Source organism: Psammomys obesus, unplaced genomic scaffold (assembly GCF_907164565.1).
Source record: "Psammomys obesus unplaced genomic scaffold, mPsaObe1.curated_primary_1811, whole genome shotgun sequence".
In the NCBI taxonomy this organism is placed as follows: Eukaryota; Metazoa; Chordata; class Mammalia; order Rodentia; family Muridae; genus Psammomys; species Psammomys obesus.
In genome coordinates this window covers 1,526,207-1,551,092 of record NW_026593947.1, presented here as the reverse complement: position 1 = coordinate 1,551,092, position 24,886 = coordinate 1,526,207, and the positions used below count along the sequence as shown (strand labels likewise).

General features: G+C 43.6%; 1 protein-coding gene across 10 annotated transcripts in view; it reads left to right on the top strand.

Moving 5' to 3' along the window:
* The window catches only part of Pard3 (par-3 family cell polarity regulator), a 416,186-nt gene that overhangs the window by 174,952 nt on the left and 216,348 nt on the right, over positions 1–24,886 (top strand). For all 10 annotated transcript variants that reach the window (XM_055617584.1, XM_055617582.1, XM_055617583.1 and 7 more), the window contains 7 exons: positions 1,805–1,896; positions 4,065–4,148; positions 14,371–14,496; positions 15,411–15,790; positions 19,765–19,904; positions 22,542–22,670; positions 24,826–24,864. In XM_055617584.1, coding sequence (XP_055473559.1) covers positions 1,805–1,896; positions 4,065–4,148; positions 14,371–14,496; positions 15,411–15,790; positions 19,765–19,904; positions 22,542–22,670; positions 24,826–24,864 — 990 coding nt within the window. The remainder of the gene's footprint in view (positions 1–1,804; positions 1,897–4,064; positions 4,149–14,370; positions 14,497–15,410; positions 15,791–19,764; positions 19,905–22,541; positions 22,671–24,825; positions 24,865–24,886) is intronic.

The following is a 24,886-nucleotide window of genomic DNA, read 5'->3' as shown; positions in this document are numbered from 1 at the left end:
GGGGTACTTATTGTAGGGCAATAGTCTGCAAATAGCCTCTTTCGGTGTGTTTCTGTAGTTGAGGTATCATTTCTGTGGCAGTTTCCCTGGTGCCACATAGGTGTTTCAGCAAGGGCTACATCTTGGTGGCATTTCAGTGGGACCTACAGTATTAATGGATCTGAAGACGATGTCTTTAACCTATAAAATCACCCCCCCCCCCCCGCCTTACATCTGGCTTATAAAGGATCCTGACACTTCTCCATCTCCTAGTCCCAGTGGAGAAGCATCATTTAGGGGTTCGTGTTTACAGTCGGAATGCTGTTCTTAGGCAGGTTCAAGATGCTGTTAACCTTTGAGATGTGTTATGTGCTCGTGCTTGAGAGAGATGGATGTCTAAGAAGTACGTCTTAGAGCCTCTCACAGCACATGAGCAGCAGTCTTCAAGCACCGGCTCCTTGGCGCAGGGCCTGCAGGATGCACGTGTGTGCCTGCCACTCCTCAGTGCCAGCCTCACGGAGCCCCGCCAGCCCTCTGCTTCGGAAGGTGGTGGGTGCGTCTGAGCTAGCTGACAGGAAGGCGTGATGAAGTGACCTGCTCTTCTCCAAGCTCCGTTTTAGGAACGTTCTGTGTGGTTTGTCATTTTGTGGACTGATGTGTCTGATGGCCTGAAGGCACCTCTGTACAGATGTACATAACTACATGCTAGGTGAGAACAGGAAAATTGGCCAGGCATGGTTGCATGCACCTGTGATCCCACCACTCGGAAGGAGGAGACCAGGGGATGGAGAATTTAGCTACACAGCAGTTTAAGACCAACCTGGAGTGTGAGACCCTGTCTCAAGTAAAATAAAATGTTCTTCCTTTCCTAGTGAGGATGGTTTCATGTATTCATAGTGAAATGAACAAAAAACAAAGGATAAAAATAAGAGAAAGGAAAAATAAAAGTATATGTATATCTATTATTTTGTGAAGCATAGGAGTAGATTGATTAAGCTATACCTAATCGCTCCCTCTAGACACTGCCAGAGCGTGCTCAGGGCAGTTTTGCTTTGATTAACAAGGTGTTACAGACAGTTCAAGTTGAAGTATACGTGGCCCCCTGAACCGTTTTATTTGGAAAATGAGTGTTTTGTAAATTTGTTGATTTAGTTAAAGACATCGATCACAATCATGTTCATCGTGACTCCAGCAGTCTCCAAGAGTCAAGTGTAAGGATCGATTAGTGAACTCCTCAGTGAAAACCATTAGTCAAATGATGAACTAAGAAGGGTTTTTGGGCAATATTTATTCCACTTTTATTTTGGAATACCAGCATACTCAACAATGTCTGTGACCCAGTGGTGCATTTTTAAAACGCGTTGTGCAGTACAAGGACTGCCTACATGGCTGTTTGCTTTCTCTTGTCTTGCCGTGTGCCACTAAACGGATGAAAGTCTTTGTAACCAAGACTTCGATCCTGTGAAAAGGACTAGCTACCCCCATGCTTAGGGTTGCTCTTTGGGGAGCCTCCCTGGCTCAAGGGTTTTAGGCTTGGAATTTTTCCTACTAAATGCTCCCTTTGACAGGCTCCGCTAGGAGGTAATGATAGGAAAGTGTTTCGTAGTGGTCAGGGCTATTCACACCCCAGCTGTTTTGGTCTTTGAAGTATTTTAGGCTGTAAATGTAAAGATGTTCACTTAGGAATATATCACAACATCGCAGCAACCTAATTACTACTTAAATCATACAGTCAAAAGATGACATACACATAGCAAAGTTCACATTAATTACAGTTCAGCGTCCTTCGTAACCAGCATGCTCTTCTTTGTCACACTGCCTCTAGGATGAAGAAGGCACGGAAGAGGACAGCAGCCGCGTGGAGCCAGTTGGACATGCTGACACTGGATTGGAGAACATGCCCAACTTCTCTCTCGAGTAAGTTCCCGCGAGCTCGCCTCCATTCCTACCGCGTATGTGAAGCATCATTGCTGCGGCAAGTGCTCCAGAGGCGTATGGCATGCGAAGTGCTTGTGCTTAGGGGAAAGCCACGCCTGCATTGCTTCATTTCTCCTGTGCAATGTCCTGTGAGCCGTGAGGAGTGGAAGTTCATACGTACCTGCCCCTGGGTGTCATGCCTTGGCAAAACCTAAATTAGATTAACATAGTGTTTGATTGAAAATGTCTGTGATGTTAACAGCTCTGTAAACACTCTCTGTTTAGGTCACTTTATCTGTCTATATGTTGATCATTCATTCAAGTTTGCAAAATCAAAAAAATCTTATTTTATTCTAAAAATTAGTTGAATTAAGTATGCATTGGTCACACAAAAATGTACACACACATGCATCCATGCACACACATGCAATTTAGTTGAAGAACCAGGGTCTGTGAAGATACTTGATGGGCTGATGGGTGCCATACAGGAGGAGTGCAGAGATGATTTTAGATTTTTAGATGATTTTTAATGTTTACAGTGGGGCCTGTTTCTGATATCTCCTCCTTGTAGACTGGAACAGGGAGGGCAGTCATAATCATCTTTCCTTGACTTTTGGGTCAAAATGTGGGTCGAAGACAGCACTGTTTACAAACTGAATTCAGTGTTTTCTTGGTCTTCCACAGTGGGCTGCTGCGAACATTGAGTAGGCTCAAATACAATCACCAGAATTTGATATTTTTAAGAGATGTTTTTTAGACAAAATAGAATAAAACAAACCTATTAAAATTATGCTTTTCTTCAAATGAAATGAAAATGTTCAAATAGTATTAGCAGTTTGAGAACAGAATTGTATATAATTATACAAAACATGACTAACGCATAATATTTTATATTAGTAAATATAAAATATTTTAGCTGTGTAGACAAATGTTTGTTTGTGTAGAGAAAGGTGTTTATAGACTAAGTTCTCAAACTTACAGCAGTCCTCAGCCTCCTGTATTCTGAGACCATAGGCATAAATCGCAACGCCTAACTTCTATTTTTAATTAGTATATATAACTTATATATATGATTCTGTTTTGTTTTGGTTACCCCTATTATTAATGGCATTTAGTCTATGTAAGTGAGACATTCACAGTAAATGTTATTATCCAGCGCTTATGCAAAAAATATGTGTAGAAATTTGTCATTTTGTTTTACATAAAAACTACATTGTCAAATCCAGGATCAGTCACTTCTGGTTTTCCAAATCACTTAAAATAGATATTTAATTAAAATTCAATTTCCAAACATTGATTGATATACATAAACCCCTCTCTAAAATTGTGTGTATATGTTAAAATCTGCAAAGAAAGTAGAAATCTGTTAAGTAGTTTAGAAATTTACCTTTTCTATATTATCATTTTCATTGATATCGGGGCAGTACTAACAGTATGAATTCATGGACGTGGCTTTAATAACATTGATTCCTGGCCATTACACCAAGTTCAGCTTCTCAGAAGCAACTCCATGCTATTTTATGGAACGTGCTTTACAACTTTATAGTTCAGCTACGAACAGGAAAAGCATTTGGTGTCAGCGGGTCCATTTGGCTGAGACACTAGGCTTCATTAACTACCGTCACACTTTTCTGCAGCTTAGGTGACTGGCTCAGCAGAGTGAGCCGAGAGGCTGTTCGTGATCTCTGGACAGACAGCCTGCTGGTGCACAAATGCTACCCTTACTGGGTTACCTGAAGAATGAAGCAGCCTGACCTGTGCTGTGTCCACAGTGCTGGCATTTAGCTAACCTGAGAGTTCTTAAGTTAGAGCTGGGGTGGAGACTGCTCAGTGAGGTCGGGATGTTTGCTCTCCAAAGATGAAGTCCTGTTGCCCAGGGGAGAATGGTCTAAGAGGACCGCACCTATGCCCCTTGTAATGCAGCTGTCTCTGATGATGGCTCCCTCCATGCCCTCAGACTAGTGTTCAGGTAGGTGTGTTCAGTGCTGCCTCCATCACTATGCCTGTGTTCCGTGTGTGTGTGTGTGTGCGCGCCTTTCACCTGGTGGGGTTTTTGTTCTGTTCTCCTTTGCTGTGTGCCCTGTCTGTGTTGGCAGCTTTTGTTTTGTTTCTGTTTTGGTTTGTTGACAGTCCATGTTCATGCTTCCTCATTCATCATTGTCTCACAGTGATATGGTAAAGCTCGTACAAGTCCCCAACGATGGAGGACCTCTGGGGATCCATGTAGTGCCTTTCAGTGCTCGAGGCGGCAGGTAACGTATCTTGCAGGTTTTTAATCAATCATGATGCCCACTGTTTGTGTGTTGACTTTCATACATGCATAACTTAAAGACTCTCACTGGGGTCAGCTGCTTCTTCTGTTAAACATACATGTCCACAGAACATACAGAGCCTGATCAGGAACTTCCTGTGCACAGGAAGGAGTCATATGCTCAGAGTATCTTAACCAACTCACCACTTAGCACATCCTACTATGTATTTTGGTTGCAAGCTGACAACTCTGCCTGGATTTACAAGCTCCTGATAAGCTACAGTAATTATCTGTGGGGGTAAAAATCATACAATAAAAATTACCTGCCTATCTTAGGTGGGAATTTGTTTTAAGTTTATATTTGTTAGCTCATTTCTGCAATTATGTAAGACACTGCTGATTTTTTGAAAAAATTCCTAGGAAGTTGTACAAGCTGACTTTAATCTCCAAATGCTTGCCACACCAAATGTTGTGTTTTTATTTCCAGCCTTAGTAATTGAAGAACGTGATTCCGTATAGTCTACAAGTGTTACGTGACTTTTCTTGATGCTCCCACTGCCCCCAGCCATGAATTAGACATGATTTGGCGGTCCTTAACATATTCAAATAGTGTTGGTTCATGTTTGTACTAATGCTTGGTTGGGCAGGTAGCTTGGCCAGGTGGGGTGCCCCCTGTTTGTATGTCACTTCCCTTCTTTTTGTTCACTTGGTGATGACCTGGTGAAACATGTTTATGCCTTGTTTTTTGAGCACCTTAAATCTTTTATTGTTTTTTAATCATTCTTTGAAAAATATTTAGGCTTTTTTGGTAGGGAAAAATTGGCAAATAGCCTTAAACCAGTATGAGAGAACTTAAGAGCTTAGGAGCCTGCCCTGTGGCTGGGAGCCCGGAGCAGAGACAAGAGTCAAAGAGGTAAAAAGAGCTGTAATGGGTGACCAAAACCTGAACCCGTGACTGAGAACCTGGGGAATGTCGAACAGTGACCAAGAAGCTAGACCAGTGACTAAGCCTCTGGAACACAGAGTAGGAAACCACACTTGGCAGGGTAGACATATGACTCGGAACCCAGAACCGCAGCGGAGAACCTGCATCTGTTACGAAAGCCTAGAACAGTCCTTGTGAGTTGAGGCTAGAGACTGAGAATCGGTGTGTAGAACAGCTGAGATCCCCAAGCAGTGACAGAGAACCAACCACGTGTGCAGAAACTACTGTCCCCTGTACCTGGGAAGGCAGAGTGTGAATTAGCCAAACATGTGTTGTATTATTCTAAGACTCTGAGCGATTGTAGTGCTTCCTTATCCACTATGGTGACTGCAAGTCTGGATTTATATTCTTCCTTTGGTAAATAGAGATAGGTAGACAGAGGATCAGCTTGAAGCTGAAAGTTGAATTTGTCAAATTCTTTTGAAGCACCGTAAATGCAGTATTCTGTAGCTCAGTATAAATTCACCTTGAATTGTGAAGTGTTTTACTCATTTCTTTTTTTTCCTCTCTTTTATTTTTACTTTAAACTTTGGAAAAACATTAAAATATCTTCAAAAAACTTTCAGTTAAATAAATTTTTTAAAAGGTACCTTGGCTTTTTAAAAAAATATTACTTAGAATTATCTCAAAAGAAACTTGAAAGTTACAATCATGGATCATAGCGTCCCCACACCGATGATACTGAAAGTGCTTGTGTGTTGTAATTCATCGCAAATAGGATTATTGTGCATATGCCAACACTGAATCTGTATTTTTATTGCAAACGTGTTACTTTCTGTCTCATATTACACATTTCCTACCTCACTGTGAAAAGACATTAGGATAAAATAAACAGATGACAAGCCTAAAGCAAAAGGAGAAAACAGACATAAACCTGCCAGTAGCATGAATTCAGAGAAATATTTCAGAGCCCATCACAGTTGGTGGTTACTGTGGTACTGAGTTTGGATGCACAGAACCCAGTCAAGTAAACAAACTCTTCTTCAGAACTAGCAAATCTAGAGCTGAGTCATTTTTAATTCCTTGTGATTTGGCTCTTAATGAGGAAAAGTGTATAAGCTTTCCTATCTAAAGAATAAAGCCTATGACCTAGGAAGAGCAGACACATCATAAATCCCTGCTAGTCAGCAACATTTTTCTGTTGCAACTGATGGTTTTCACTCCACTTGTATGCAGTGTCTACAAACTTCTGCATGAACGTGATGCTTCTAGCTCTTTGGGATTGGGTGAACACTGTCAGAGATGGATATGGTAGCTCAGACTCAAGTCCCTTCTCGAGGAGCCTAGAGATTCCAGAGCTGATTAAAAATGGTCCTTTCTGTTGTGTCAGCAATCCAGAGAGGCCATCACCTTGTGATGAGGACAGTAGGTCCAAGGAAACAAGGATCAGTAGATCACCATATTTCACCATCAGAAATCCTGTGAGACGTTTATTACCCCATGATATAAGGATAGTGAGCAACAGAAAATAAGATGAACAGGAAGCCATTTTTCTCCAGGGATCTGCTTTCTAGATGCAGTTAGGAAATTGTTTCGTTATAACAAATATGATAACACTCTCTAAAGTTACATGGTGGGTCATCTGTGAGCTGATAGAGAAAATGTCGGAATTTGGAAACTGAGTCTGACTACGATTTTAAGTGTGAGGGCAGCTCTGGGATCTCAGGCTGGTTGAGCAAAGCAATAGAGCAGAAAGGAATGTGTGAGGTAGAACAAACATATGAGGAACTTAAATGTTCTTTAGTGGGAACACAGCAGCACATGCGTGCACACTGAAATCTCCAGGAGTAGTTAACATGAAAATTTTCCTCAGCCTTGGGCCCTCTCAAATTCCGAGCCGTAGCTAGTTGAATAATGCTCTCAGAATATATATTTTTATAGAAATAGCTACATGTAGTCCTTGCTTTTGTTTAGAAGTTCAAAGTCCAATTCAGAAAAGGATTATGCACAGGAGACAGACATTCCTGGCCTGCTTCAGGTATCACGTGTAGTGAAGGAAACGGTAACTCGGGAAGTTGCAGAGTCTTTGCAGCCATTTAGCTGAGGCAGCTTCGTTTCTGACCTTGCCAGACCTCCTTAAAAGGCTGTTTTGCGTAGTAAGTTGAATGTGGTGCCTTCGTTAAGGATGGCTCATCTCCCATGTCTTTCCTGGATGAAGACAGTAGGAAAGTCCACAGGATCTTCTCTATGCTGTGCCTCCTAAGCGTTCTTGTGGACATGCCACCGAAATCATGGGCTTGATTCTACTCGGAATTCCTTACCTAGTTTCATTTCTTTGAAATACTTTCTTTACATCTGTAGTTTCCTTTCCCTCTCACAAGACAAACAACTTTATTTAAGTCAGAAATACAAATGCTTCCAAGTTGTTTGTAAATTTGGCATCATTTTATAGAATTAGCCTATTTTCTATGTTCTTTTTAGTTCTAAGAACTATCCAGAGCTATCAGTTCAAAACCCTTGGTAAAATAAAATTGCAGGCCAACTATGAAGTGGGGAGGAGCTTAGGCTCAAAACCAACCTGAGCCTTGTGATGAGAACCTGTCACACAACATTAAAAATAAAATAAAATAGTAATGACAAACCTTGACCTTGCCTTTATTTGACCGATTTTCTGAGACTTTTCAATGACACAAATACAATTACAGTATAACCTTAGGTCAATACAAAACAAGATACAAAATCATTTACCAAACTAGGAGGCAGACCTATAAAACTGTCATATTTTGTATTTGATGGGACTTGAGAAACATATATATTAAAAGATAACATCCTCAAGCTGTAGGGATTCAAAAGATGTGAGAGTATTGAATTTTGGCTGCGTGCAAGGCCCCCGAAATGCACTATATTCTTGACCCATTCTCTGAAGGAAACAAGGGCTCTGCCTAGAGGCGTTATTCTGGAAAGGTAGTCATTCCTCAGGGGCGTTCCTGAGGAAGATGCTCCCAGAAGTGTGCATAGCTGCTTGGTTGGGAGAGGAGACGCAGTCACGGGTCTCACAGTGTGACTAAAGATGCTGCTGCAGCGGCTTTCCCGTGGGCTCCAAAGTCTACCTTTGTATGTGTCCTGAATCCTTCCAGGGGACACATGTGCCTAACGGATGCCCATAGCATCTGTAGCACAGCGCAGCCTGCTTTCAGGTGTCTGTCTTCTTTCATTACTAAATCTTCCATACTACCTTTTTGTGAGGGGGAGGAATTTGAGAGTTTCCCTGGATAGCCTTGGCTGTCCTGGAACTTGTTCCGTAGATCAGGCTGCCCTCAAACTCAGAGATCCGCCTGCCTCTGCTTCCTGAGAGCTGGGGTTAAAGGCATGCACCACTGCCCAACCATACTATAATTTTTAATGCAATTTATAACTAGATATTTGTTAATTTTAATTAAGGAGGGGTTTTTTTGGTGTTGTTTATTATTATTATTTTAAGATGTAAGGCCTTGAAGTGGTTTCTAAAGACAGAATCTTCCAGTCTCCTGGAGGTGTGGACATCACAGATTAAAGAAACATGGAAGTAGCTGTTTACACTGGTGTGAAAACATTTGTTGTTAAACTACAACCAGGAGACAGAAGGATGCGTCAGCAAGGAAAGCTACCCAATGCTAACGTGAAACCAGGGTTCCATTGCTGGGCCCGGTGTTGGAAAAAGAGCCCCGACTGCACAGTGTTGTCTGACAGCCACAGCTGCACTGTAGCATGTACATACATGGACACACACGTGTAAGCAAAATGTCATAGCGGTCACGATGGAGAGACAACTTGCTCCTGGTGCAGAAACCAGCATGCTGTTCTCAGCGCCATGGCAGCTGGCCTGGACCTCCAGCTAAGGGAAGCTGATATCCTCCCTCCTGCTGGCAGAGTTGTGGCTCATGGCTGCCATGGGCTGAAAGTTGACCATTTGTTAAGCGTGAACTGACGCTGTTGCTGCTTCCTGTTTCATTTATAAGCCTATGTCTTCTTATTTACTTGCTGGCTAACAAGAAAGCCTCTTTTTTAACTGTGAGTTGTTTCCAACAAATATACACTCCTCTTAGAAATTCATGGGCAAGAGGATAAAAAGTAAATCAAATCCATTTACCATCTTCTGATTGGCGAAATGCACTTCCAAAATTCTCCTCATATCTGATATTCAATCAGAAGGCTTAGGAAAGATCTCATCTGTGTGGCTGTGATTGAGGTTTTAGCATGAAGAAGGAAGGTCTTGGGGCTTGGTGTGTTCAGCCTCCTGCTGCTGGCTTCTGTTAGCAGGTGTCCTACTTACTAATCACTCTTTCTTTTTTGTTTTTTTTTTCTAGAATTTTTTATTTATTTTTATTAATTATACTTTATTCATTTTGTATCCCCCCATAAGCCCCTCCCTCCCCTTTCTGCATGCATGCCACTCCCCAAGTCCACTGATAGAGGAGGTTCTCCTCTCCTTTCTGATCTTAGTCTATCAGTTCTCATCAAAAGTGGCTGCATTGTCCTCTACTGTGGCCTGGTAGGCTGCTCCCCCCTCAGGGGGAAGTGATCAACGAGCAGGCCAATCAGATTATGTCAGAGGCAGTCCCTCTTCCCATTACTATGTAACCCACTTGGACACTGAATTGCCATGGGCTACATCTGTGCAGGGGTTCCAGGTCATCTCCACGAATAGTCCTTGGTTGGAGTATGAGTCTCTGGGAAGTTCCCTGTGTTCAAATTTTCTTGTTCTGTTGCTCTCCTTGTGGAGACTCTATCCTCTCCAGCTCTTACTCTTTCCCACTTGTTTTTTATATGCACATCTGTGGGGGTTTGGCCGAGAATGACTCTGTCATTCCCAGTTAGCGCGCTCTCTGCCTGGGTCTGTGTCTTAAGGTGTAAACTCCCAGCTCTGGTGCAGCATGCCTGCTACCGTCTTATGGTCATGGACTGGACTTCTGAAACTATAAGCCCTAAGTAAACGCTCTGTTCTAGAAGTCGCCTTGGTCATGGCATCTTATCATAGTGACTAAGTCATTTCCATTATAGTTGCACTTTTTGGCTACTTTATTTTCTTTCTCTCTTCCTCTCCCTTCCCCTCCTTCTCCCTCCCCCTTCTTTCCCTCCATCTGTCATCCCTTCCTCCCTCTCTCTCTCCCCCTCTTCCACTTTCCCTCTCCCACTCTCTCTCTTCCCTCCTCCCCTCCGTTTCTCCCTCCCCCAGCCTTCTCTCTTTCCCTGTGAAAAGCAGGCAAGTAACTTTAGAAAGTCACATGCTAACCCATTCAAATATCCCAGCAAAGTCTGAGCTTGGCTGTTTCTTCGGTTAAGGTTTACTTGATTTATAGCTACTGTTGCATCCTTCACTGTTCTTTTTCCTAGTTAATTATCTTTTCTTTAGAACATTCAAAGAAAAATGTTTTTATTTTCTCAATGTCTATTTCCCATTTTTATATTTGACCTTCAGACCTCTTCGTGGTTGATCTGTGCACATGCTGTCTGTCCATCACTGGCAGAGGGCTTATTAGGAGCTCTCCTAGGTACTTAGGTTGAAACTGTCCTTTTTATATTTTTAGAAAATTTGTTTTTTTTTTTCTTTTCTGAAGCAGTAGAATGTCTAATTTCCACTTTAAATTGAAGAAACTACCCACCTCAATTTACCTTTTGCCCACTTCATTCATCACATTTCCTTCTTGTCTGTGGCTGTGCTGGGCACCCTGCTAGGGCCTCACATGTGCTGGCAAGCTGTCTACCAGCTTCTTTACAAGGGTCTTTTTCAATTAAAACTCTTTTTTTATTAAATATTCTTTGTACATGGTACTGCATGACATAAGAAAAGCATTTTTATACCTATATGCTGAACTTGATCTGCTCTCTACCAGGATTGTTATTTTAACCAAAATGCCTACAAATTTTAAACTCTGTCTGTGGCTGTCCACTGTGGCCATGGCCATGGTTCTGAGTCATGTAGAATTCTAGCTCCCACTTGTAACCCTTGGGGAGCTGACAAGGTCTTTTTGCCACACCCCCTGTCCATGCCTTTACTATCGTGTTGTACTGTGTCAGCACTTACGATGATAAACTCTGATCCATCATTCCCATAGCTGGTGGCAGTTGAGGGAGTGGAGACGATCAAAGCAGAACTCACACTAAGCCAATTTAAATGTCAATACGACATTTGTTACTTATTTTCAGTTTTATCATTGGTTATAATTTATACTTAGAATTAAAATGTGAACATGTGCAACTGAGTTTGTTTGAATTAAGTGTATAATTAGGCTAATGAACCTTGTAAAAATGTAGTGGTGAATCCGTAATATAATCTGAGCAGTTAAATTTCTAATTATGCAACCAACATCGCACACAGAGAGGCAGCATCCAGCAGCTTGCCTTCTGAATGCCCCCTCCTCCTCTTCCCCAGAGAGACTGCTCAGCAACTGCAAGGGAACGATTTAAAGGAGAATGTGTGATCGTCTAAATTTTTTGGTTTGTTTTGCTTTAAATAAAGTATTCAGAATTTAGTCCAGTGGGCATAACATTTTCTCCCTTTTCTTTCCCTCCCTCCTTCCTCTCTGCCACCTTCCTTCTCCTCTTGCCTTACTTTTTCTAAAATAAGGAGGGGGGAAAAAGCATTGTGGTAAACAGTGGAAGAGGAGTAGATTTGAGAAATATTTCAATCTAACAAGAAAAGAAAATGGCATTTCTTTGGAAAGCCTGGGACTGCTTTAAGACCTGCCTGATGTGCACATGGCAGTGAGAGCAGTCATGTTTCCGTCATCCCGCACTGTAGGCATTCTTCATGTGCTGCTCCAGCCTTACTCATAAAGCACTGCGCATGTGGCTCAGTGCAGCCAGCATGGGTGGCTCTGATTCCAGAACAGTCCTCTTCCCCCCCTAAAGAGCTTAGCCCTCCTTTTTTCCCCTAGCTCCTTCTGATGGGTCATGGTTCCCCTGAAGGAACTCTGGCTGTAGACCCAAGAAGGAAAGCATGCTGTCTACCCTGACAGCCAGTAGGCCCTGGGTCATCCTTAACTCTTCCAATTCTCCAATATAACAACAGAGGTCTCCCTGTCTCTCTCTGTCTCTGGTTCTGTCTCTAATTGCTTCTGAAAAAGAAAAAAAAAAAAACTGGCTGATGAATTTAGTTTATAAGATATATATCTAGACAGGTGGTGGCACATTCCTTTAATCCCAATATTCAGGAGGTGGAGTCAGGTAGATTTCCGTGAGTTTGGGGCAGCCTGGACTACATGTGAAACCCTGTCAAAAAAAAAAAAAAAAAGGAGGAACCAGGGGGGGAGAGAGACAGAGAGACAGACTTGAGACTACCTGGCATCTGAAGTAATGGGCATGCGGATGGCTTTGTCAGTCACCCAACTGCTTCCAGGTCGGTGAGAGTGCCTGACACTTCAGCTGCCTGTGCATTGCTCTTCAGAAGACCTTCCCATGTCCATGGCTGGCGACATCTTCTTTTGAGGTGTTTTTTGATCTTTCACTCCCATTCCTTTTGTGTTTATTTTGATTCAATGATGCCAGTGAGAAATGTTTGCAGATTGGAGCACTTGACCTTTCCATCAGTTCCTTGTCTGGAGATGATTGCACCACTTAGGTCACTGTGTCCCAGCCCCCTGCCCATTCTCTGGCATGACTGTTAGCTAGCAGTGGCTGCTGAAGCACCGGTTGGCATCCTGCCTTTCACTTTGGCCAGTCATTGCTTATGATCTGTAACCAGGTCTCTCAGACAGGGTGTTTATGTAACAGCCTGGCTGTCCTGGAACTCACTTTATAGCTGAGGATGACCTAGAACTTCCTTGTGCTGTGATAAAAGGCATTTGCCAGGGTTCCCTGGGACCTGTGATGTTTTATCATTCATTAGCATTACTAATGCATTTGGCCACAGAGGACGACAATTTAGAAAGACAGTCTTCAGCAAGGTTTCACGATTTAGCTCAGTGTTAGAGTGCTTGCCCAGCACTGAAAAAAAACCAATACTGCAGATGGGCCAGAAATGAAATGGGTAACTGCATTGTTTTTACTTCAGATTATTACCTTGGAATGGCTGCCTGGAAAAGCCCTTGAACTCTTTGAAAAGTTGGATGCTTAGCTGGGTGGGGTCTAGTTGGCCCTTCAAGCTGCTTGTCTAGTACAAAGTTCAAAAGTCTTCCTCATTCCCTCAAAAATCAGCATGGTTGGTTTCTTCATGGCCACAGCTACCAATTTTTCCTTTGCTGTAATAAGAGACCAGGACCGGAAGTGACTTGGGGTTAAAAGGAGTTTATTTTGTCTTATGGTTCTATGGGCTAAGAGCCCAGCGTGGGGGAGGCATTGGCTGCAGGCCACTGGAGCGAAAAGCTGAGAGATTACATCTTCTGCCCCAGAAGCAAAGCCGAGGGAGCTGGAAGTGGGGCAGTGTTTCCTCTAGCACGGCTGTGCCTTCTGCAGGTCCCAAAACACCACCCAAATGTACCAACACCTGGGGATGCGTTCAGCTCCTCGAGCCTGTTGGGAAATTTTTATTTAAACCCTTACAAAGAGATTAATAATTTTGCCTCCTTCCTTTGGCTCCTTCTCCATGAATTTCATTTTATGTTCTCATAGTTTGAGTACAGATTAAAAAAAATAATAATAACCGTCATTCTTTCAACTTCTTCCCTGCTTCTGTTTTTCTTTGCCTAGAGTGTGGCAACAGCTCACTTACTTAAGGAAGAGACTCAACAGGTTTTGGAATTGCAATTATCAGACCTGTTGTTGAATCCACATGCCAGGAAAGTCGCTCTCACTCTTTCTCCCTCCCTCCCCTTCCCTCCTTTGCTCTACATTTCTCCTTCCATTCCTCTTCTCTCTCTCTCCTTTTGTTTCTCTTTTCTTCTCCCTCTCTCCCCCTTCTGTCCCTCTTTCCTCCTCACATCTCTGCTGTCGTCCTTTTAACCCCCGAGGACAGGCACTCCTTATGATCTGTGTTGTGAAGGGAGCAGGGGCTGCATGTCAGCTGGACTGAAGCAGAACCCAGCAAAGCCATTTGCTGGTCATCCCTGTTCCGTCTGTGACGCCCACTGAGGCCCTAAGCAGGCTCCAGAGCCACCATTTTTGTATCAGTTAGTGTGCCCTTAGTCTCAGAAGGATGCAGCTATTGAAAGGGTCAGTTTGTACACATCGTTTAGACCGTTGGGATCGGTCTCGCTGTTACCTGAATGTGCCAGTAGTGCCGTAATCCATCCCCCTCGAGGGGCCTGTGAACATGCACAGTGGAGCTAAGGCGAGCGGCGTGAGTGGCTCCCTGTGACTGTTGCCGTTCTCGATGTTCTAGAACACTGGGCTTGTTAGTAAAGCGGCTGGAGAAAGGTGGAAAAGCTGAGCAAGAGAACCTTTTCCATGAGAATGACTGCATCGTGAGGATTAATGATGGAGATCTTCGGAACAGGAGATTCGAGCAGTAAGTGTGGAGGTGGTGGTGAAGGGGTCCTCTCCCCTGGTGGCGGGGTGGGGTGGCTTCCACTGTGGTCCTGCATTTACAGAACAAATTACTGACACTGACACATACTGAATGCCAAGGAGAGGATTTAATGCAGTTACCTAGTTTTTATCTACAATTTAATCAAATTTCCTGTGACTACCCCCTTTGGTCTATATTTAGAGTGGCCTAACCAGCTGAGCTCTTGCCATGCTGTCATGGACCTGCCTTTAGGGTTACCATGGTGCTGGTTTCCCTGCATTCAGGAAGTCCACCCTGTGCTTACCAAACACAAACCCATTTTTGTCTTTCACAGAGTCAATTAGGAGAAAGGCTCCTTTGAGTCACAATACTGTGTCTTTTGGGGCATTCTTTACCTTGACTGAAGCCCTTATTAAATTAAGAACAACAATAACAACACCTTTAAAGACGCCTTTATCAGCTCTACGGCGTAGTCCTGGGCAGGCACCGCCAACCTTTGAAACTGGGATCTGTCCTAGCCTTCTGCAAACGTGTTGGACTGCATCCATAGCTATCCTGAGATGAATGTGGCCTGTGGGCGGCAGCTTGGACACACCTGTCGGAGAAAGCCATCTTGGGATTTTCTCATAAGCGGAATACCTGTGTTAGCACTTAACTGTCATTGCTGATTTACAGGGTAGCACACTTTATTTTCTCTGTAGCCGTGGATAGGTTTATCATTTTTGTTTACAGAATTAGAGATTTGCATTTGGAGAAACTCTTCTGCTTTTATCGGAGCTTTACATACGTGTGTCATAAAGGGCTCCAACAGTCTGTTGGTTCTTCCTGCTTAATTAGTATATTTAATCAAGCTCATGTTATCTTCTGCTCTGCTAGTCTTCACTCGCTAATCTTCCACTCTTTGTCACATCCAGAGCACAACATATGTTCCGCCAAGCCATGCGAACACGTGTCATTTGGTTCCACGTGGTCCCTGCCGCGAACAAGGAGCAGTATGAGCAGCTCTCGCAGCGCGAGCACAGCTATTCCCCTAGCCGCTTCAGCCCTGACAGCCGCTGTGTGGACAGCAGGGGCGTGGCCGACAGCGCCCCCCACGCCGTGCCCAGGGCACCCAGACTGAGCCATCCACCTGAGCAGCTGGATGCTCACCCCCGACTACCTCACGGTGCTCAGGCCCCAACCAAACCACCCCCAGCCCCAGCCATGGCACCCCAGAGCATCCACGGTACCAACGTAGGCAGTGTGTACAACACCAAGAAAGTAGGCAAGAGACTGAACATCCAGCTTAAGAAAGGTACAATGTGCTTTCCGCCAGATGGGGTTTCCTAAGAGACAGGCTGGGAGGAGGGCTGGGGTGGGCTACGTGGGCTCTTCTGGTGTTTTCTTTGTTAAGCATTGGGTGTGCTCAGGTGCTTAAGCTGAAGCTCGAGGCTCTGTGTTGGCTTTCCAGGGCTCTGCCCTGATCTTCATCCCTACCCAGTGGAGACAGACTTGGTGGCAAGATGCTTGCTGTACATGTGTGGGGACCTGAGTTCAGATTCCCAGCAATTCCATCAATGCCAGGCTGTGGGGGAGGGGCAGCTGGCTCTCTAGCGGCCAGTCTAGACAGATTGACAAGCTCCACTTTCATAAGAGACTTTGTCTCAGACCCTAAGTCAGAAAAGTTGACGCCGCTCACTCTGACCTCCACACACACAGTACACAGGTGCTTGCACATCTCCACATGCTTGTACACCCGTGCACAGAGGAAATAAAATGCAGAAGTCTAAAATAGGTTAGAGCATGTGTTTTCAAGAATCCACTACTATTCCTAGGGGAGAGTGTTTATGCTAAAACTAGATTACAGGTTTTCCTTCACTACAGTAGTGCAGGTCAGGCTCTCTTGACTGGCAGCCGTGCCCAGATGCTGCCGTAAGCAGCATGTCCTGGGAAGGGACACTGTTTGAAGAGGTCTGGTTCACATAGCTGTCAGTTTGCTCTTCCTTCTCCAGAATTTGACAGGCTACGGTAACAGGTGTGGGTAAGTGTTCCCCACCCTTATCGACGTATTTCTGTATCTCCTTTCTATAGACACAGGGGAACAGGTGTGCAGCTGGGCTTTCCCACTGTGCAGAGTGATGGGCACACTTGACCTTGAGATGGTCAGTGGCCTTGTGTCAAGAGCAAGATACTCCTTGCCTGCTGTGTGTCCTTTTCAGCTGAGTTTTTCAAAACCATGCCTTTCCAATATAGTTTTTCTAAAAGCTGCCTTTCTGGGCTCAGCCAGCAACAGCATTGGCTAGAGAGTCATCCAGAATGACTTACCTGTGTGTGGCAGCTGTGGACAGCAAACCCTTGCCAGCCTGTCTTTCAGATCATGGCATTCAGGAGTCTCTCCTTTTCACTGAGGTAGCGCTTACAATGATATGCGCCTGCTGTTTCCTTCCAGAACAATTCTTTCATTGAACTTTGTGTGAACCACAGCTTTGGATTATTGGCTTTTAAGCCGCAGATGCTTGATTGGCACACATAGGACTTGATAGTATGTGTTGACACTTTGCAAGCTGTATGGGGTGAGCCCTCTGTTTTCTGTCTTTTCTCAATGAGGGGAAGATCCAGTTCCCGTTCTCCTCTCCCCACTCAAGTGACAGGCTTTGGTTTTTAACCAAAAATATGTCAGGCAGCACAATAGTGGTATGTGAAGAGTAAAAATCCTGCTCAGATTTCTTACACAGACAGTACTTACCTGACCAGCATTCTATAATGTTACTTCATAATGTTGTTTTTATTAGACTTCTCTTTACTGAGCAAAGAGTATTTATTTAATCATTTGCAGTTTTACACAAACAATAAATGTGACGAATTATGATGTAAAGTGGACTAATTCAGGAAGTGTCATTTTACTTGCTAGTAAAAGAATTGCTAGTTTGGAATACAAGAACTAGTAATTTTGCTTTAGTATCATTTAAGAAAGGTAGAATTCTGTTTAGTCACCTAATTCAGGAAGTCTAATCTTCATTCATAAAAGGAAATTAGAAGTAGTGGGTTTTATTTATTTATTTTTTTTACTTATCTCAATGATGTAGTGTCCCATCGATTTGTATCGACTTCTGTTAACTAGCAGTGAGAATATACCACAAAAGTGCCTGCTGCCTTTACAGCAGTGTCTGCAGATGTTTTACATAAATAGAAAATGTTGATTGTCTTTGATTAAAACTGAATACAGATATGGTAATAGTGATTGCATGAGAATCAAATATTTCTTTATAGCTGGAAGATATTTTTACCAGGTCTTTTAAGAAGCCCATTAAAAATATAGTGTGATCGTGCTAAACATAGGTTCAACTCAAAGCAACCATCGTTCTCTAAGTGACATTAATTCACAAGTTAGAGTCGATACTTAATACTCAAAACAGAAGCCTCCACGATAATAACTCACTGAACAATTATAGAACTCTGTCATAGGAGGCTGCAGAACAGAAGAGCCCCAACTCACTTGCGTCAATAATTATGACTTCTTAATATTTATTACTGCTCTGGCATTCTCAAATCCCATGCTCTTTTGTAGAAATTAGCTTTTTAATAAAGTCAGAGGAGAAGGTCAGTAATCTGTTTCAATCAGAGCAAAATGTTTTGTTGGCTTCACTAAATGAAAATTGACATCTATTTATCTTTCCCTTAAAGGTCATTGCCTGAACTTCTGGCATATAGATTTAGGGGTTATTTCTGTTATTTTAATAGAATTATGCTTCGTATAATAGTCCATCTCTGTAGTTTGTATAAATTAATATTGCAAAGAAGAATAATTTAAAATTCTTTCTTAATAGATGTTATTGCCAGTCATTAGAGTTTTGTGAAGGCTCAGAGACATACGCGGCAGCCCAGAAGGATAATTAGTAAAATTCATATCGACAGCTTGCCATTCAAGGCTTCCTTTTCCACACAGACAACAGCAGACACTAACAGTCAGTCTGATCAGAGCTTTCGATCAGGAATAGTGTTTAGTTGGCACCCGAGAGCATTTATGGCGTCTCACTAAGCCTTCACTTGGCCTCTTTTCTGTTCAGCTCGTATTTTACCTGCCTGTTTGTTTCCTCTTACGTTACAGTTTTTAATTTAATACGTGAACCTCTTGCCACGCTGACGTACTCGTCCTCACTGTTCTTCGCTGCATCTCCTCGTCCCTCTCAGGGTGGTCATGCATTTGCCATCATATTACCTGCAATGTGGCATGAGGGGCAAATGAGCTTAAATAGAAATTGCTCATTTGAAAGTTATAAAATTTCTAGGGTTCCACAGAAACCTGTCAGGGTCTGCACACAGCACCTTAGTGTATTTTTGGGTTCAAAGGGGTATAACCCCTTTCCACAACATAGTGGTCTAAGATTGTTTGCTAAGAAATCTACCAAAGAGAGATTAAGTCCTATCGATCAGGAAAGCAGTTTAGTGACACCCCGTGGTATCTTGGTACCTGTGAACCTGAGAGGTGACCCTAGGGTTCAGCAGCTTGGTTCCCAGCTGACCCCTCCCTTTGCGCTTTGTCCTGGGATGGGGGAGGGGATCACATGTGGGAAGGGACCTTTGTCACAGGTAAACAGCATGGTTCATGTATCCAAGTCGGTTGCTGTTCTTGGACCACGAGAAAGGTTGGCCACTGAAAATACCACTGTTGTGTCTCTGCCCTCCCTGGAGGTTGCTCCCCTTTTCTCCTGCACTGTGCTCTAGAGATGGTTACCGTTATTGCTACTACCTGATTTTTGAGGTTCATGGAGTTTCTATGGTCTGTTTTTATTTTTTGTGTGTGGGTGTTTCACCTACATGTGTGTCTGTGCACCACATGGCTGTCGTGCCTGTGGAGGCCAGAAGAGAGTCTTGGATCCTCTGGCACAGAGCGGTTGTGAGCACTGTGTGAGTGCAAATCAAACCCGCAGCTTCTGCAAGAATATGTGCTCTTCACCACTGAGCATCCTCCAGGCCGAAAGGTTTCATAGACTCTAACACAAGTGTTTATTCCTGGTTTGTTCGAGGAGACTTGCCAGGTCCAGTTGGTACCCAAAGACCCAGACTTGACATATGAGTTCATTAACTTTCATCTGCTTTCTAAGACCACCAAAGAAGATTAATGACTTTTAGAGCTAAACAATTCAAACCTAAGCAGTTTACTTAAGCTTTTACAGCATTAAAAGAAAGGTATGCCACTGGACTTGGGCACAGACTATGAGCCAGTCCCTTGTACATGGCACACATGGACGGCGGCACCCACAGATGTCTCTGCTGTTTCTGGCTTAGGTACAGAAGGACTGGGGTTCAGCATCACCTCCCGAGATGTCACGATAGGTGGTTCAGCGCCCATTTACGTCAAGAACATCCTTCCTCGAGGGGCCGCCATTCAGGATGGCAGACTCAAGGCCGGAGACCGGCTAGTAGAGGTGAGTGGCTTCTCAGCCAGGGCTGCCAACTTTCATGAAAAGTTCCTTTTTTCAGGAGTCACTTTGAAAATGTCTTCATGAAAGAGGAAATTGTGTGTTTTAGTAGGAGTGTTGCATTGGGGAAAAAGGCAAACTCTTTGTTTTACTTTGTATTTCCCCAAATTATCTGATGATCACCTTTCTGCCTAGATGGTTTGTAAACACTTTGCTGCACAGACACTTGGTGTGTGAGGGCAGGGCTGGTTTCGCATGCGCCACCCTCTGCGATTGGCCTTGAGGTAGCACATACCGATGTGCGTCAGCACAGGCAAGACAAGTATGTGGACATCGGAGCCTAGACGGCTAAAGTGACTGTGAACAGCATGTTTTGAAAGAGAGGCAAAAAGGTGGCATGGCAACCTGCACCGCAGCCTGAGACACGGCCTCCGATGTCAACAGCAAGACAGAGAGCTCTTAGAAACTTCCTTCTGATGCTGTGGTTTAACCTAATTGGCATTTGCGGTCATTGTGGGAAAATACACACAGGCCTAGTTTCTGATAGGACCTCTGTGAGGAGGAGGAGAGGCTCAGCACTGAAGGCCTGTCTTCGTAGATGCAGCCGAGTGCATACTCACGCTAGGCTGGGTTTCTCTACTGACCTGTGCCTCCCAGCGCCGAGCCCCAGCCCACAACTGAGCCGTATCCAAGTGTGCACACTGGGAACTCTAGGCAAGAGTTTACCCCTGAGCCACACCCTGTCCCTGAGCCGGTGTGTACTCTAGGCCTCAGCTCCCGCCAACGGACTACAGACAGCACAGATTGGTCCTTCATTGTCCTTTCTTCTTAGCAGAGATCATGTATCATTGGCTATTCTTCAAACACGGATAATATGAACTTCATCACAATGCACTCTCCGGTGCAGCTTTGGCCCCTTGGGCTGAACTTTCCAAAAGGCTTCCTGAAAAAGCAGCAGAGCTAAGAAACCACTTTCTCTTTCCTGGTTCTTTATTTCAGAATTTCTCCCCTAAGTGTTAGTTCCTTCTCTTTTGTCCTGTATATAAGGTTTCAGACTTGTTTCAGATGACACTGGAAAAACCTATTAATAGGAAAGATTGATCCCCATTTGTATTAAAGGGACTGTTTTCCAAAAGATTTAGACTGAGCATATAAACTGAGCAGCTGTAGGGAAATTACTAGTTACAGCTTCTTCTATTTCAAAACTGGCTTCTAAGTTCAAAAGGAGAAAAGCTAATCCTGTCCACTTCCTTGAGCTTGGGGTGGAACTCGGAACCTTACAGCAAGGCTTGCTGCCCCTGCCTACAAGGCAGCCTCCTTGTCTGTCTTCATCACCTCCCTTCTGCTGCCCTAGTCCTCCGTCCTGTGAGATAATCACTATCTTTGCACCTTTTTAGCCAGACGATTGGCTTTGCTTTCAGCAAATCAACAAACACCTTCCTTTTTTCTCTGAGAAATGGAAACGCTCCGTGGCCTGCCTTGCTTCTGAGCTGGGTTCAGTGTTTACAGCTGCCAGGCTTGTCTCAATTCTGAAGCTTGAGTTTTGTCTGTTTCGAACCCATGCTGCGGAAACCACTGTCCTAGTGCACACTAGTCGGCGCTCAAGCTTCCTTAGCGTAGGGATCCTAAGAGGAATAGTAAGCGGATAAACTCTCAGCTGCTAGCACCCTCTCCTTACTGTCTGCAAGGTTTTCATTGGTTGGACTTGTCGTCATTCTGCTGCCATCCTGAATTAAAGCATCTGCATCTCTGAGATTGTTTCAGCAAAAATAAAGCTGGGTCCTGAGGCATACTACAGGAAAAGCTTATGTAATATGTCTGTTTCTCTTATTTGGCTCATAGAGAACAATATACAACTTTAAAAACATGGAACTTGTGTCCAGGTGTGCTAATGCACACCTGGCTCTTGGGAGCCCTAGCCAGGAGGATTGTGATTCAAGGCAGTCCCAGTTCTTAGTCACTTCAGCCTGTGCCACATATGCAACCAAACCACATCTTAACAATAATAAAAATAAAACATCTTTCCTTGAAATGTATAATTCTCATGAATGAAAATGAGATTCTTTTAAAAACATATTCTTCCAAAATTCTGCCTGACTGAATTCTCTTATATCTTGAGAAAAGCTAAGATGTAAACATTTTCTCCTCCCAAATTGTTACTATATTTTAGTGATTCTTTTTGCTGATAGTGTTTACTTTTTAATGATAAAAAAATTCATTCTTCTCTACTCTCACTGAAACTTAACGTGTTTTTTGCACTAAAGTGTTGCTGCTGTTTTCCTCCCTTGGTTTGGCTGCTGCAAACCGGCGACACACAAGGCAAAGGTCAGACCTCGCAGTGACTTCATGTAGACTTGACCTTGAGCTCTTGTCTGTTTGTGCATGCTGCCTGTTCAGCCTGGCAATTGCAGCTTCTGGTTTATGGGTGAACACTAAAGGATTTATTACTTCCTCACTGGCTTCTGGCTCCCTGGTCGACCTCTTTTATGAGCCACCAAAGCTTCCATGGTTCCCTGCTCACGACCAAAATTTGCAGTAAAAGTGTCTCACTCGGTAGCAGGCGCCCTCAGTTCTGGATCTCTGGCTTCTCTTTGGCGGCCTGTCCGTGCAGGGTGGTGGCTAAAGTTTTCCTCTTTGTTTTAGGTCAATGGAGTCGATTTAGCCGGCAAGTCTCAGGAGGAAGTCGTTTCCCTGTTGAGAAGCACCAAGATGGAAGGGACCGTGAGCCTTCTGGTCTTTCGACAGGAAGATGCTTTCCACCCCAGGGAGCTGGTGTGTAACCATGAGCAGATGGAAGCCTTCCCCTGCACATGAACCTGTGATGTAGGCCACCTACTCGTGGGTGAATGTTGTAGAGACCTGTCCTGAGGAACTCCCATAGTTTTTATTTTCTTCTTGTGTAGTTCAGTGTAGCCTTCTCGGCCATGCTAGTCTTAGCAACAGATGCCTCAGCTATGAATGGATGAGGGTTTATACACAGCTTAGAAGGAGGGTTTCTAGGAAATTGTGTGTTTATCACTGTTCACTCCCTGCTAACGTGACTGAATCACAAGATGTCAGTTATTTCATAACTATCACCCCAGAGGCTACAGTTGAAATACTGCCATCTCCTCCTCTCATGTGACAAAGTCTTCGGTTTCAGATTTTCATAGTAAGTACATCCAGGCAAGGTTAATAGTGCTTCCTGTTTGAATAGGGATGCTCACAAAATTATTGTTAGGAAAATAAATGATAAAAGAGGCCAAGACATGACAGAGGTACAAGTGGCCTTGCTTAGAAAAACATGAACGGTGACCTTGCTTGTAGCTGTCCTTTGTCCCCTGTGCTCACTCACACCGTTAAGGCAGACACTGAGATGGTGTTGGTGGGCATAAGATGTGGAGTGTGAATGTACCTCTGAATCCTCTTTTGGAAAAAGTTATTTTTATTCTTTATATATAAATTATATATACCTTTGTACGTCGACATGACTGATTTGGGAAGCTGTCATTACCTTTTGATGTGGTTGGAAGGCTGCTTTGGCTCAAGCTCAGGTAGCATCTTTAAATATTCCAAGGCAGACTTGATCCGAGCCAGCACGGAATGTTTGATACCTGCTTTCAGCTAGCTGCTAGCTTTGTGTAGCCGTGACGAGTGGCAAGGTCAGATTCCCCAAATCTGTCATAGATCTGACTGTCTTAAATTATGCAATTGTGATGTATCACGTTTGATACATTTTCTATAGAAATTATTATTTTAAATAGCTGTTAAAGCCAATTCCCTGGTTACACACAGACCTGAAAGTCCTACATGTTTTGTGGAGATTTCAGACTATGATAGGGTGACAAGTTGAGCACTTGTGTTTTAAGTCTATTTTGAATAAATTATGAAAACTTTGTCCTAGTTAACAAATGTTTAATGCATTATTTCCCATTTAAATTCAGTTTTCTATTTCCTCCACTCTTATCCAATTTTGTGTTTAAGATGCCACCTGATTCTAAATCTGGGATGTCTGTATTCGATTGCAAATGAGCCCTTACCAAAGCACCAGGCTCCCCTGGGCAAGCAGGAAGCCCCAGCTCTGCCTGGCACTCCGAGGCTGTGTGTTGGCCTTACCGAGCTGCCAAGCTGTGGCACTGTGCCTCAGTAGTCTCACCGGGGAGCAAGTGCCAGCCTGCGGTCAGGCAGGTTCTCCTGGGCCAAGTTGGCTCTTCCAGGCTTCTGTTTCTCCCGTCTGCTGCTCCCGCTCGCCCTCCCCTCCCTTACTTAATTTATTGCTTGTGAGCTTTTCATTAAGGACAGGGCCAGTAGGCTGTCAGTCTGTTATGTGTGCCGCAGCTGCTTTTTGAGACTTAAAATAATAACATTCTGGAAAGTCAAAGGGAGTGTTTAAAAATAATTCCTAACTCCAATTAATGCAACTCTCTCTGTTTCGGTTCTGTGGGTCTTAATCTGAAGACTTTTTAATTAGTGTGTGTTCAAACTAAATATCAGCTTTTCATGTTCTATATTATATGGGAAGAATTGCATGTGTTCCCTGTGGAACATGTTCAGGGATCAAATTGTGTCTCCCACTGTAGACTATTTTTATCCATATAGCTGTCAAATGGCCCTGTGCTTTTTAAGACTGAGGTTTGGTTGGGGTATTGGAAAGCACATTTAGAAATAGCGGCATATTTAGAAACACAGTTTCACGAGGCTTCTTTTTCTTGCACACAAGCTCATGAGGTAGTGTGAATGAGTGGGTGAAAATGTGTGTGTAGAAGAACTGTTGAAACCTGGGCTTAAGCCGTCCTACAGTCTGCAGGACATGTGCTCTCTTAAAATGTCCTTTCACGTATAGCTTGTGGGTTTTCACACAATCTAATATCCTTTAATAAACCATTGTGTCCCTGGGCCTTGGTGATGGAAATCAGTCTGTATTGATGTTTTTCTTTAATTCTTCTAGAATACTGAACCAAGCCAGATGCAGAGTCCAAAAGAAACGGTAAGAAACTTGTCTTTAGAGA